Below are 14858 nucleotides of genomic sequence, written 5' to 3'. Positions count from 1 at the left end.
TTCAAACCTGTGAAAATGGATGCAAAAACAAAAGTGAAGAGTGACAATGACGGGTAGCGTAATCAATAAAGATACATCATGATTTATCAGTTAATGTACTTAGTTACAGTCAACCAATACCACACACCAGGAGCTCCTTTGCACAAAATCTACACAGCCTATAACTGTGTACAGAAAATAAATAAATAGTGCAAGTAGAATTTTGACATCTGAATGAAAATGGCTACAATCACATGGGACAACACAGACAAAAACAGTGGTTATAGCTCATATAAAAGTTTTTATTACAACAAATATCATTTTAAATGTTAGAAATAACAATGTGAAAAACCTACAATCCAAATCTAAAATAAAGGATTTTATTTCTGTTACAGTTTTCACAAACCTCCGAACTCTGAAAATAAACTCATCTCTGAAACAAACCAGACCATACTTAGTAGGCATATTGGCTTTGCTCCTTATTCATCATGATATAAATCCATATTATTAACAGCAGGTCATGATGAATGGTGTGTGTTCACAAAGCATATTGTAATATTGTAAACGACAATTCAAACTTTCTGGTGATGTCGCTGCTCTTCTACACAGCAGGTGTGAGACATTTGTTTGTATGTATTTGACAGAACCACAGTCCTTCACAGATTTCTTACACCTATGCAGAGGATTCGATCTGGAGCTGAGAGGTGGCGCTGATGAGGTCTCTGGGCAGACTTTCTCGGGCCTCTTGCATCTTTTTCCTGGCCCTCTGGAAGGCCTCTGACAAAGAAAAAAAAATGCAGATAGATAATATGTCATGACCACGGTAAGACAAACTGTCAATAGATCAGATTTGCTTGTTGTTGTTTGTCTTATTATAAAAAAAAAAAAAGATCTAAAACAAAAGTGCAGCTTGAATATTGTGGAGTTACGTGCCGAAACAAACTTGTGTCCTGAAGGGTTGATCTCCCACACTCCCCACTATTATTTCAATGTACAATCCCACACCGGTGGTGGCTAGACGCAAGTCAGCGCTCCTGGACCTGCTGCCCTCTGCTTGTACATATCAGCTCCCAAAGCAGCTCTTTTTCTCTGCTCCTATAGCAGCTCAACCCCTCTCCTCACATGAATGCATAAAGAGAACTCTGTAGATGTAGCTGTGTCTCATGTGTGATGAAGAATGGATGAGGAGAGACTTGTTGCTGAGGTCGACCGAGCTAAACAACCCACAATCCCGTCATTATAAAGACAGTGGCCAAAAGATGTTGGCTCTTCAGGTGAGAAATCAACTTTAATTAGTGGCTGTCCACACATGATTTTAAGTTAAATCATGATTAAGCTAATGCAGATCTTTCAGTATGAGTATCAATAACTTTGTGTGGCCATCTGCTGATGAGCTGCAGCGCAACACATCAGCCCCGGTGTGTTTTCAGCTTTAACCTCCTGAATAACCAAATCTGAATGAATGTCATTACCCAGGATGGTGCAAACAGCTCCTTGCTGACTAAATCCTCCCAGCTGGTCAAAGACTTTCTGCCTCCTCTTCTTCAACATGGCTGCATCAACAAAGGCCCTGAAACACACACAGCATGGATACATTTAAAGACATGGCACAGCTACTGTACAGGAAATTAAAACATTTGAAAGTTGATGATACATGAAATATTTCAGATAGTTAGCGCACAAATATTTCAGGCATGCTCACCTGGCTTGCTGGATGCAGTGCAGATTAAAGGTGACACTTCCTGTGGTTTCAGTGCAAAAGCCAAAGCGACTCAGCCTCTCTCCCTGCAGCCATGAATGACAGTATAAAAACAAAAATATTAAAGAGACAGTTCACCTCAAAATCAAAAATACATGTTTTTCCTCTTACCTGTCGTGCTGTTTGTCAGTCTAGATTGTTTTGATGTGAGCTGCAGAGTGTTAGAAATATCAGCCATAGGGATGTCTGCCTTCTCTCCAGTATAATCAAAACAGATGGCACTCGGCTTGTGGTGCTCAAAGCGTCAAAAAATACACTTCAACCTCGTCAATGTCTCTTTCCAGAAATCATGACCCGGTTAATCAAGACAATCCACAGACCTTGTTGTGAGCAGTTATATGTAGGAACTATTTTCTTTCTACCGAACTACACCATCCAGCTGTATCACCCATAGAAGGAAGCATTAATCTCCTCAATGACTGTTTGTGAAAGCGCAAGATGTCAACATTAATGGCGTCTCCCTCGGCTGAGCTGTAACTTTAGATCGCTCAATGGTGCTAAGTGAGCTAGAGGTAGATGCATGCTTCTTCCTGCGCAGTGATGCAGTTGGTGGGTGTAATCTGATGTAGAGAAAATAGTTTCTACATGATCAAATATATTTTTTGGCACTTTGAGCACCACAGGCCGAGTGTCATCTAGTTCCATTCACTATAAGAGAAGGCAGACATCTCTACAGCTGATGTCTCCAACACTCAGCAACTCACAAGAAAACAATCTCGATTGATTCATAGCTCTACAGGTGAGAGGAAAAATGTGTATTTTTGATTTGGGGATGAACATGGACATAAACAATGTAGGTTCTGAAATATTCACAAAATCAGCATTGTTAATGTGTGATAAGGTATCTGTGTGACAAAATCTGTATTTCACCAGAGCTGTGTTTATTTACAAGAAAACTCAAGAGGGTCCCTTTAAATACTGCTGAGAGATGCTATGATAGGAAACTCAAATTATTCGACTACTAAACAGCCTCGAGGTAAATTATTTGTCTCAAATTCAGTACAACTACAAGGCGCACTGTGTTTCACATGAATGTTCATTTCTGTTTCACAACCTGCTTACGTTACCTCCGCCGTAGAGCTATAAATTAATCAACAACAATCTGTCTGACGTTTCATAATGAAGATTGAAATATTGCGATGATGGTTGGCAGGTAGGTGCCCCGTGACATCACCTCCACGCTACTGAGAATGCTGTTTAATTCGTAATATTGCTACTTGTAGTGACGCTACTGCCTGACACTAATTATTTTTGACAGCATGAGAAATAGCAGCGTAGTGTGAGTCCACGTGAAATCGGTCATCTGCGTGACACAGCTCTGACTTTCAAAAAAGGAAACAAATTTGTTGCTCATTTCTCTCATTTCAGACTCTTATTTTCTCTTCTACATGTTACTATTGTCCTTATATAAAGCTAAAGTAATTTAATGAAAACAGGCAGTATTTCTTAACCGATTACTCGATTAATCGCCAAAATAATCTATAGAATACTCGATTACTAGAAGAATCGATGCTGCAGCCCTCATTACAATAAAACCAAGACCAGCAGAATCTGCAGCATTTTATGTTTTCTACCTTTTTCACTCCACTCTCTATTTGTTAGAGTCTATTTTGAAATGTCCTCCCTGCCAGATGACCCTATTTACTCAAACTGTGCCGACAGCCACAGGAAACAGTGCAACTAATAAATGTATGTAAACATAAATCCAAATGAATCTTTACGTCTTCATTAGCTTAAACTGTTCATATTGGCTGTGTCATCCTCAGAGAGCTTCCACAGAGGTGGGAGCCTACCTTGAAGGTCCCTGGTATTCTGACATAGCTGAGGTCCTCAAGCTCCGGAGAACCTCCGATAAAGAAGCGCCTCAGTGCAGAGATGGTCCCCGTCTGAAGGGGTCTCCACGTATGGCATGTTATTATATGTTTACCTGGTACACACAGAAGTACACACACCAAGGTTATTAAAGTAAACTAAAACTAAACTAAAAACTAGGTGTGAAAAAAACATTTAACTAAAATAAAATAAAAACTCGACTTTAGGAAAAAAGATCTGAACTCAACTGAAGCAACATTGTGTACACACAAGACTATAATAAAATAAAAAGAAACATCTTAAGTTTTAGTCTTTGTCAATATGCCATGTTTACTGGACTGTGAGTTTACTAAGTGTTGTGTCTGTATTGTTATATCTCTTCTGAATTTCTTAAATCTTTATCCTGACAAATATCCCACCAAAAAATTAAAAACTAAAACTAATACCACAACTAATAGAAACTAAACTGAAACTAAACATTTTTAAATAATAAAAACTAACTTTTATAGAATAAAAATTAACATTGTTAAATAATAAAGAATAAACATTCTAATATAAAAAATAAAACTCTTAAATAATAAAAACTGAACTGAAATGAAATACTTTGAAATAATAAAAAACTGAACATTTTTTAAATAATAAAAAAATAAACATTGCTAAATAATAAAAACTCAACTGAAAATAAACATTTTAAAATAATTAAAAAATAAACATTTTTAAATAATAAAATCCAAACTGAAACTGACACAAATCTATCTTGAATTTTTTTTTTGAAACATAATAAAAATAAAAACTAAAGAAAAATACAAAACTCACATAAATACATAGAAGACATTAAGTGTAAAAATATGATCAAAAACTATAAAATCTCCATTAATACACCAACTGTGTATGTGCTTTGTTTTGTGGGTGAATTAGCGATTAGTTCATCATCTACATTTCTACATATCTTTTTCAAATATTATTAAGAGCTGAAACAACAGCAAAGTAACAGCAAATACTCTGATGATCAAATCAATTAATCATTTCAGTATTTTTACTCCAACAACTTCACAGCTCACACAGCATACCAGGCACGGCAGGGAAAAGCAGATAGCCATATCCTTCAGTTCGATAGCGCTGCCAGGAGTCCAGAGACAGAACCTTGAAATAGATCACTGGCCACTGGAGAACTGACTCTGAAATACAAAGACTCATGTATCAGTTTAAATGCAGCACAAACAAACAGAACCACTCAGATTTAACTACCGCAAAAAACTAATTAACTCTATATTTAATGGCTGATACTAACCCTCACTCTCTTTTTCAGTCATGTAGAAAGCCTCAAAGCTGAAGGGAAAACTGAAGAAAGCCACATTTTCCTGTTGGCAGACAGAGTATTGAGGGTTAAACAAACCTCAGCAGCCACGCTCTGTAGCTGTTCACACGTCTCTTTTACCGTGTACACACCTTCCCTAATGTTTTGGCCCGGCAGGTCTGAGTAACGCCTGAGAGGGACTGAAACGGCAAGCTGGACCAATCTTAAGCAAAGGAGAACAATACAAGTTGAGGTGGTTAAATTGAACTCATTTAGAATGTCTCAATACAGTGTAAATGGTGTCATATGCTGTATGTGACGTACTGTTGGGCAGCTCCATGAAGAAGTGGATGTATAAATCATCATATTCAAAGCCTTTGGCTGAGACTGGGGACAAAGGAGAATAAGAAGTGATATAAATGCCACAGACAGACATAAACAGTGGTGACAATCACAGCTGTCCTACTCACCTATCTCTCCATTCATCAGGTAACGCAGAATACCCATCGGAGGCTAAAGGAGAGACATGTAGTCAGTGCAAAAGCCTTTGCCAAATGACCAACATAAAAAGTGTTAGTTAGCTAGTTTAACATTTTGTTTAAGTCCAATGTTAATATTTAAGAGATGTCAAACATGTTGGTTCCAGCTTCTGAAATGTGAGGCTGCTTTTTGGTGTCATACATGACAGTAAACAGAATATCTTTAGGTTTGATGTGTTGGTCAGACCCCAGCTGGCCACCAACATCGTTAGACACTCATATTTGGTTGAATTTAGGTAGCTTTTTTTAAATGGGTGACAAAAATTTATTGTAAGGACTAGGGCTGCCCCCGTGACTAAGAATTTTGATAGTGGACCAACAGTCATCATCACGGTCCATCAGTCGACTAGCTGCCTGCATGTTTATGATATTAATGTAATGATTAAATGATATATTTTGGTGGTTTGAGTTGAAGGTGTGAGAAAGAATAGTATCAGTAACATTGTTAACACTGTGCTACATTACAGAGAAATACAAAAGAGTACTAATGAACCTTCATTAATATAGGCCTACATTTTATCTACAAGTGCACGTCACACACTGAGCGAGCCGCCTGTTAATGACGCTGTGGGCTGATGGGCATGTAGCTACTTCCATGTTTCAGATGATACGTCATGTTTGTAGTTGACCAATGAAGATGAGTTTACATATCACCTTGGGTTCGTCCTTCACCTTCTCAAAATGATGCCACACTTTGGATTTCCTGCCCGACATGTTATTAACTAGCCTGTGGAATAACCGCAGGTACCAGCCGTGGAAATTAACCTGACTCCTGTCTGACTACTGAGCGTGGACACTTCTTGTGTCTGTCCTTTTAAATTAAATTCCCACATGGTCCAGTTATATAGGTTTGGATTTATTCTGGCAAGGCGCAGCTCCTGATAGAGTTTCACATTTAGTTTTTTTTTGTTTATTCTTTGTTTGTTTTTTCTTCTGCGACTAAGTGACCAATGAAATCTTACTGACTAATGACCTTTCTGGATGACGACTAACTTTTGGTCAACTATTAGGGGGCAGCTCTAGTCAGGACAATATCTAATGCCAATTTTAATTTGACGTTGAAAACTGATGACAGATGACGCTGATATTTCTGTGGTAGTAGCCAAAATCCAATGTCTTCAATCATCTCATGCTAACATTATTTTGATGTAGAGTAACGACATTTAGTTGCTAAACGCCATACCATTAACGTCCACACAACGTTGTCAACCCAACTTTCATTCTAACCAAAATTTAAACCTGTTCAACCAAAGACTCCAACATCTTTCTGACACCATACTGACGTGCGGTTCCAGCTGGGACGAAACAAGCAATTTGAAAATGTAACTTTTGCCTCTGGGAAACAATAACAGGCACCGGTCCCTATCTTCAGATCAAATTCAGCTCCAGTGATAATTTGTTACATGACTTACCATTTCAAAGTCCTGTCCAACAAGGCTGTTGAGGTACTCTTTATGCCGTACGTACAGCTACAGACAGAGAAAAGTCGATGTGTCCTCGTCATTAAACATGTTTGACTCCATAATCAATATCATAAACACAAACATTAAACGCTATGCTATTAAATGCTGTTCTGGTCCTGGAGGAAAAGTGATGGAGATAAACTCACGTCTTTGTACATGTTCTGCTCCCTCTCTTTTTCCTCTGGTTGCATACCGGGGCTTACGTTCTCCAAAATGAAACGCCAAACTTCTCTCTTGTTCCCCTCTGTTACAATCCTACAAAACAGGACACACAAAAACATGCATCCATTAATCCTTATAATAAACAGTCCAGTTTCATCAGAATTGTGTCGAGACTTTCAGTCGCTGGTGTGGCAACACATTCACAGAACATACATACAGGTCAGACAGTTGTTTTAAAACACGTTGATGTTGCATCTGTCAGTACTGGAGTTACACACAGTCTCCAGTCATGTTGTGAACTTGCCTGTACGGCTCTCTGCCTTTGTTGAAGTCAGGTTTTACAATGACTGTTCCACTCCCATCTGTTTTTACAGTTGCCAGCACATATTCATTCTCTTTCTGGCCCAGCCTGAGAAAGCAAATTTACAGAGAGAAAATCACAACTCAACATCCACTAGTATATTTCAATTTATGCTGACAATAAAACCTGCTAATAGCAAATAGTTCTTTCACGACTTTGCTCTTGTGAGAACAATACAGATTGCAAGTTAACACCAGGTGCAAACTGATGGATGACACTAATGTTTGAGAGTGCTGCAGGTGGGTTAATGGTGTTACCTTCCAGAGGGGCCCAGGTCTCCCATGATGTGCATGGTCTGCATGGCGTTATTCACCACATGACGGCTCTTTACAAATTCCTCGGTGGGCTCCCAGTTGACAATCTTTGATTTAGGGATGCTACAATCCCTGTAAGTACACCAGACCATCCAATCACATGACTGTTTAAAATACTAAACACTACACGTTCTGTCTTTGAGGATTAAACCTGGGGTAGGCAGTTTTATTTTGGTGTCATTGGGCAAAAATCCTGTAATAAACTTATACTGTAACTCAAGTGAACTGAGACTTCTGCATCTCCTACTGTTTTCAGGCTTTAGAAAATCTAGTCCATGATCAAAGACTTTGGCCAATCATACGTCATTTCAGAGAGAGGCCATTCCTATTGGCTGTTCTGCAAATGCAGATGCGCGTGTATGTCCCAGGTGGTAAAAGCCTGATTCTGTTGCTACTCTGGCATTGGCAACAAAAGCCAACTGAAGTGTTTCAGAGATACAGAGAAAATAAATACTGCTTATAGTTTAGCCAACTGCTGACTCGAGCCAAAGGCTGCAGCTTCAAATTCACGTTTATGTTGCTAACGTTAGCTAGAGTCTTGAAATCACAGTGTGTCCTCTGCTTCACTCTCCGCCGCTAGAGACCACCTCGACCACTTTTGGGACGGCTGTAGCTCAGCACATAGGGACTTGACTTGGGAACCAGAGGTTTGCCGGCTCAAGTGCCTGTACTGACAAAGCATGGATGGTGAACTGGTAGCTGGAGAGGTGCCTGTTTGCCTCCTGGGCACTGCCGATGCGCCCTTGAGCAAGGCACCAAACCCCCCATTGTCCTGGACGCCTGTCCAAGGCAGCCCCCTCATTCTGACATCTCTCTATTAAATGCATGGATAGGTTCTTCTTCTTCTTCTTCTTCTTCTTCTTGCCCACAGGAGAGCAGGCAGCAGCTCTGAGGACAGACCCCCAGCCAGCAGCTGCAGCAACCTCCATTGAGCTAGCGCAAACCCCAGCTCAGGGGGACCACACAGCCCCAACCTCGCACCTGATCAGCAAACTTTCTGTTGCTGCCATTACACAGGTTTAACCCACCAGCCCACTGTTACATCTTTGCACTGGTGGGTTTGCACCGGCTAAATTCGAGCCACTACTGCAGCAGACCAAAGGTCCAAAGCTAAGGCATGGTCTCCTAGCAGTGAAGCAGGTCCACAGTGGCAGGGAGCAAGGCGGTGTGACCCTGGGCTGCGTGCAGCTCTACAATTAAATAAGATTAAATAAATGAATGTATGGGGAACACTGGGTCACTGTATGAAGCGCATGCATATGCCTGTGGCTGCCTGGTGGTAGGGGCTTTGGACACAGAGGATAGAGCTGCAGGAGGAGGGCATGTTTTTAACTTCTGTTTGCTTTTTTTTTTCACCCCTTTTCCAACCCCAGCTTTAATTAGCATTGTTTGCAATAAAGTTACTTAATGAACTTTGAACATAACTGAACTGTATTTACACAATTAAATGCAGATACTGAACAACCACAGACAGAAAGTTAATTACAAGGGGAGACTTCAATTACATTTTGAGAATCGTAAAGCAGAAGACAGAATCTCCCCATGGACGACAATCTGGGTTATCAATCCATTTTAAAAAATGATCCGTTGCTTCACTCACATGGTACGTCTGTCCTGCCGTCTGTGTCTTATGCTGGCCATCCTTTCGGCCAGGAATGTGGGGCTGGATTTGGTTGTGGTCAGTAGGTCAGTGGAGTGCTGCTTTCAGGGTAAAAAAAACAAACAAACACACAATTACAAACACAGCTACAGTGTGTGGCGAGAAGTCTGGTTCATGTGTAACACTACAGTGTCAAACAAGGTAAACTTTATTTAAAAAATATCACAGGTATCAAAAATATAAAGACCCTGAATAACAGGAAAAAACACTCAACAGAATAAAATAAAATTCTCAGGAAATGTCTTCTGTTTTCTCGAAGTGGTAGTAGAAACCAACAGCAGTGTGATGTAACAAAGTAATAAGACTTGTTATAATACTTAAGTATTTTTTGGGAGTATCTGTACTTTACTTGAGTTTTTATATGTCTGTCAACTTTCACTATTACACCACTACATTTCCTAAATCAAATGAATACTGTTACTCCAATACATTTCCCCTAAGAATTTTTGTTACTACAAAATAAAATCAGAAGGTTTGGCAAATCAGTGGTCCGAGTTTGCAAGTTAGTTCATAGGTTAATCATATGAGAACAAGTGCAAACAAGTGCTCTCAAAGACAATTGCATGTCAGATCAGATGCTACATGCTAGCTACTATATTTCACTCAACAATAAGACCGACTTCATGATGGAAGCAGAAAATGGCGTCCCACAGCAGAGAGGGTGAGTAATGATTTAAGGAGATAAAGATTTGCAGCATGTCACTGTGCAGTGACTGCTCCACTGTCAGCCCTGGAGGTCAACGCTTTTCTTAAAATCTTTTAAGGATCTGAAGAAGACCTTGTTTTCATTCAAGAGTAATGCGTTAAATTTCTTTTTTTTTATAATTATATCTTTGTTTGGAAAGACATGGTTATAACATTACAGTAGCTGCATCTTCATTCACAGTGTAGATCTTCCCAGTTTTAGTATATAAAATAAGAAACAGGAAATCACATAAGCAACTATTTACATGGAACAGTGGGAGATAAAGTTGCCAGCCAGGTCAGATAATAAAGTTACAGGAGTAATAAAACACAATAAAATAAAGTCTAACGGACCATAGGCTCAGATAAAGTCAGCTCTAATAGCGGTAATATATGCGATTTGTTCCAAATTAGATAGACTTGCTCTTTTTGGGTTCTTAAACAATATGTTATTTTTTCCATTTTGAATATTTCTAAAAATATTCCAAGCCAATCATCTATTGTTGGTGGTGCTGGATTTAGTCATCTCCTGTTAATAGATTTTTTAGCTGCCGTTAAAAGAATTTGTAATAATCTTATATCCTTCCTTTGGTCCAAAAAGGAAACACGGCCCAGATACAAAGTTTCAAAGTCCTGAGGAACCTGTGTGCCAAAAATTTTACCTAGAGAGTCATGAAGTAATGCGTTAATTTCACTGACAAAAACTATGATGAAAATTTTTCAGCAACAAGCCTTTTTCCATGACGAAAACGAGACGATGAGCTAAAAATAGATTTTGACAATAAAAACTAAGACGAAATCTATATTTTCATCACTTCTCGTCTCGTCAACAAAAATTAAACATGGATTTCGTCTTAGTTTTTACTATCAGGATCTATTTTTAGCTCATCAGCTCGTTTTCGTCATGGAAAAAAGCTTACTGACAAAAAATGTGAACATGGCAGCAAGCATGTCTGCTCTCATAACAGGCAGACACACACATAACTGAATAAAACGGCTTTGTGACAGCCTACAACATGTTTAAAATCCTAATCTGCTGTTACTGTGGATAATAAAGACTGCACTGAATCATTTAAAGACATGACTGGAAGAGACTGCAGTAAACGGAATCATTCACTTTGTCTCTTATGACTCTCATTTAGGCTTTATCTGCTTTGTATATGAAAATATAAACCTGCAATGTAAAATACTGGTGATGGCGCTGATGTTGTTGGATGCAGCATAACCTACCAGTTGGTGGAATGGCAGACAGGCGGTGTAGCGGTCATGATCGGTGTATGTAAATATCCTGTGATTACGTCGACCCTTGGCCTTGTTCAGGGCCTTCACTTCTGTGTGGTACTGACGGTCCAGAGGAGTCTGACACGCTGCGTCATTCTGGAACAGCTCCATCTCATACTGGGACCACACACACACACACACACACACACACACAGACATGATGGTGAGGAGGTCGGGGTCATAACCAGGACACACATCATCTAAAGCACTTTGAGGAAACAGCCTACCTGACTGAAGAGTTTCTCCTGCCAGCCCACCACCAGCTCCTCCTCATTATCACCTGGTGACAGAGTAACAGAAATGTCGAGTCATTAAAATATTTATTTATTTACACAATAACAAGAAAACACAAGATGTATACAGAGGAAGTTATTTCAGCTCCAGAGAGAAAGGAAAGTCTAAACGGGTCATTTAAAGTCCTGTCCTATTCAAATAACAGGAAAAAAGAGAAATTACTCAAAATAAGCAACAACAAAAACAAACAAGGAACACATTACACTAAACAATATCACAGGCACCAGAAAACCAACAGAAACAAAGAGAAAAATGGAAAAGAAAACAACACAACCATAAAAACATACCTATAATAAGAAGATATAAATAACCAGGAGAAAAAAACATGTCACACGAATCAAGATGAAATGAGACATTTCTTTAAGTGTGACCTAAAAGCTGACAAGGAGGATAAGATAAATTTCAATGAGATGTTCGATTAATCCCATAACTGTGGACCTGTGTGTTTGATTTAAAATGTTTCTTGATGTTATGATGTACAACAATATGGTAAATGGAGATCATTTTTTGCCTGGTTGAAAACAAATGAATGTTTGAAGATCAATTTAAAAGCATGTGAAATGTTTCTGGGAGATCTGCAATTCATGTATCTACACATAAACGAGCATGTTTGAAAAACACTGACCTTATCTACAGACAGAAATGAATATTTTTTACTGAGCTGCAGGTGGATCTTGTCTTTTAAAATGAGAAATCATTATCAAAAACCTCTTTTGGAAGTAGTTTTATTAGATAAATTCAGCCAGTCAAGGTGAGAGCACCTGAGGCCGTATTCACAAAGCTTCCTGGTACTAAAAGTTGCTATCAGTGACAAAATTATTTTTGAAAATCCTTAGAATTGTGACATTTTCTTAGGATTTCTGCTTAAAATTAAGACTGAGTCCTTGTAGAGTTAAAGGTTATTCACAAAGCTTCTTGGACCTTTCAAGAGCTCCTAATGTGAAAAACTGCTTGGAGCAGATAGGAGGACTTTTAAGAGGCTTAAGAGTTTCTTAAGCAGAGGAGAAAATGGAGGAAAGACAAAGAGGTCAGAAAAATATTCCCCAAATGGTGGATGACAGCGAGTATATGAAATGCTACAGATTAGCTCTTGCAGGGATAATGTTTGTGGTTGATCTCATTAGGGACATGCACACATTTCCCACCCAACGCAATAACAACAATGCCAGAAATAAAATGATCACAAAACTAAGATATTTGGAAAAGTGGAAAAATGTGACAGTGCAGCAGTAATGAGTTGGGTCTGTCTCAACCTTCCATCAGCAGAGTGATCACACTAACAATGAGAACTCTTTCAGTCAGCAGTTCATTTCATTTCTACTGGGTGTCCACAGCTTGAAGGCTCACAAAAGGGCTTGTCTGTGACAACCAATCACACCTGTTAAAAGAATGCATCATACCTAGCAAGGGGGTCAACCACAACCTACTCATAATACAAACTGGCACATAATTGTACTTTCTTTCCTTTAACTGGCAGTGTGCTGTCCTTTAGCTTTGCATTTTTATTATTACCACTGTTGTTATTTATTTTTTAGTTTTTCTCATGTCCTGCTGACAATATCGTAGCTGACAATCAAGCATAGAAGTTCTTACAAATTAAAATGTCAAGCAAGGGAAATATAGAGACCCAAAATGTTTACTAGAGAGCGAGTAAAGGAAGCAGGTTGGAGTAAGAGGTGCAACACATGAGCACAGCACAAGAGACAAAGTGAATAATTAATATGAACTGGCGAAAGCTGTAAGACTGTCCACCTGAGGATTTCTCCTCTGACCATCTCCACCACCATTAGTCTTCCCCTCACCAGTAAAAATACTTGTACCTGTCTGGCCTGGTGGAGTGAGGGTTTCCAGTTCAATGGCTCCTCTGTCCTGCTGGGACAGGACCTGCTGCTGGAGGTGCTGAGAGAGGGCTGCTGTGGAGGTCACCCTCTCTATACGCACCCTGAAGTGGGGAAACAAATGAATACGAATTGAATATGATAACATGAGCTGTGCAGATGCAGAATCTTAAAGTAAACTGTAAATCCTCCTCCAACCCTTCAGAGTAACGTTAATGTTAGCATGTGGGGGTTTTTGTAGCTAAGCTAATCTTAACGTTACCGTCACCTACCTTATTCTCATGTTTTTCACAGCATCCCGGGACCGATACACAGCTTCCCCCTCATCCGTGTTCCAACTGTCTGCCATTAAATTAGCTTTAATATCCAGTTAGCACATAAACATTCGCGGTATACTGTTTATTTGATGTTAGCTAGCACTTTTCGTTAGCTAGTTAGCACACAGCTACTTTTTGTCTTTTACATTCTCGCAACAACATGCGATATATTAGCTAACTGCTGAGAGTATTTGCGAATAAGAAGCGACAAGAATGACAGTAAATAAACGCTTAGTGTTGTATATAACAGCTACTATGAGGAGCTAACAAGCTAGCAAGAAGCACAGCAAACGGATAGTTATCGTTGTTGCCATAGAGATACGGGTGGTTCTTCGCGTGTGAATTTTTTGGTAGTTGGCAAAGCAGCATATATATACGAGCATTACCGCCACCTGCTGGACGGAAGTATAGAGCCGAAAAATGACGGAAAACTTCCTCACATGTTTTGTTTGACTGTACAATAATTATTTGTTGACATTTTCACACCAGATTACATCACCTCTGCAATTGCTACTTACAGCCTAATTTATTTATTTGTGTTTTTATTGTAGAGGCCGTTATAACTTTGTTTTGAATAAAAAAAATCATTGTATAACATGAACTGGATGGAGACGGGAATTTGGTCTGTGACTTATTTGGTTGATAAAAGTGGATCTGTCACATTGTATAAGAATATCTCATAGATATGGTTTGATTAGCAATTGTAACATCTTTAAATCTATAACTCAAGCCACCCCAGCTCTGTTATATCCGTAATCAAAGGAATTTGAACAAATTCTACGACTATTGCCCCTTTTCTTTTATCACTTTAATGAGATAAAAAAAAAAATCCCAAAGAAATATATTTAATTATATCTTATACCCCATAGTATCTAAAAGAAATGGAATTTCACAGATCTTTCAGAAAAGTATTATTCACGTCACAAAGTAAATATAATAACATGTTTCCTTTGTATTTTAAAGCCCTTAAACTTATGAAAGATTAAAATGCAATGGAACTGTTTGGCATAAAAAATGAATAAGGTTTACAAAAAAAAGCCCTAGCCCTTAATTTAGTGGGTGAGGTTTTTGCATTCAGCAGAAGGTGGCGGTGGCGGT

The 14858-nt window shown here is 38.9% G+C and overlaps 1 protein-coding gene across 2 annotated transcripts; it reads right to left on the bottom strand.

The window, feature by feature from the left end:
* On the bottom strand, positions 1-14088 carry mks1 (MKS transition zone complex subunit 1). Of its 2 annotated transcripts, none has more exons than XM_049593065.1 (18): positions 13716-14088; positions 13426-13547; positions 11539-11591; positions 11261-11428; positions 9287-9387; positions 7630-7758; positions 7316-7420; positions 6996-7104; positions 6799-6855; positions 5318-5360; positions 5172-5234; positions 5000-5070; positions 4842-4911; positions 4621-4728; positions 3532-3665; positions 1682-1764; positions 1452-1549; positions 1-756 (listed from the first exon to the last, which is right to left on the bottom strand). In XM_049593065.1, the coding sequence occupies exons 1-18, from the start codon at positions 13790-13792 to the stop codon at positions 653-655; spliced, it is 1695 nt and encodes a 564-aa protein (XP_049449022.1). In that variant the 5' UTR covers positions 13793-14088; the 3' UTR covers positions 1-652. The 2 variants fall into 2 exon arrangements, with proteins under 2 accessions (XP_049449022.1, XP_049449024.1); XM_049593067.1 differs by having other exon boundaries at positions 9287-9384.
* Between the last annotated feature and the right edge of the window lie 770 nt (positions 14089-14858).

This window comes from Epinephelus fuscoguttatus, linkage group LG12 (genome assembly GCF_011397635.1).
Source record: "Epinephelus fuscoguttatus linkage group LG12, E.fuscoguttatus.final_Chr_v1".
NCBI classification, from domain to species: Eukaryota; Metazoa; Chordata; class Actinopteri; order Perciformes; family Serranidae; genus Epinephelus; species Epinephelus fuscoguttatus.
The sequence above is the reverse complement of the archived record's forward strand: the minus strand, read 5'-3'. Positions and strand labels throughout refer to the sequence as shown.

Coding starts and splice junctions, on each gene's coding strand:
- mks1 (XM_049593065.1), bottom strand. CDS start 13,792: ATGGCAGACAGTTGGAACACGGATGAGGGGGAAGCTGTGTATCGGTCC. Junction 4,912..4,999: donor GGGCCAAAACATTAGGGAAG/GTGTGTACACGG, acceptor GTCTGCCAACAG/GAAAATGTGGCTTTCTTCAG. Junction 757..1,451: donor AGCTGTTTGCACCATCCTGG/GTAATGACATTC, acceptor TTTCTTTGTCAG/AGGCCTTCCAGAGGGCCAGG.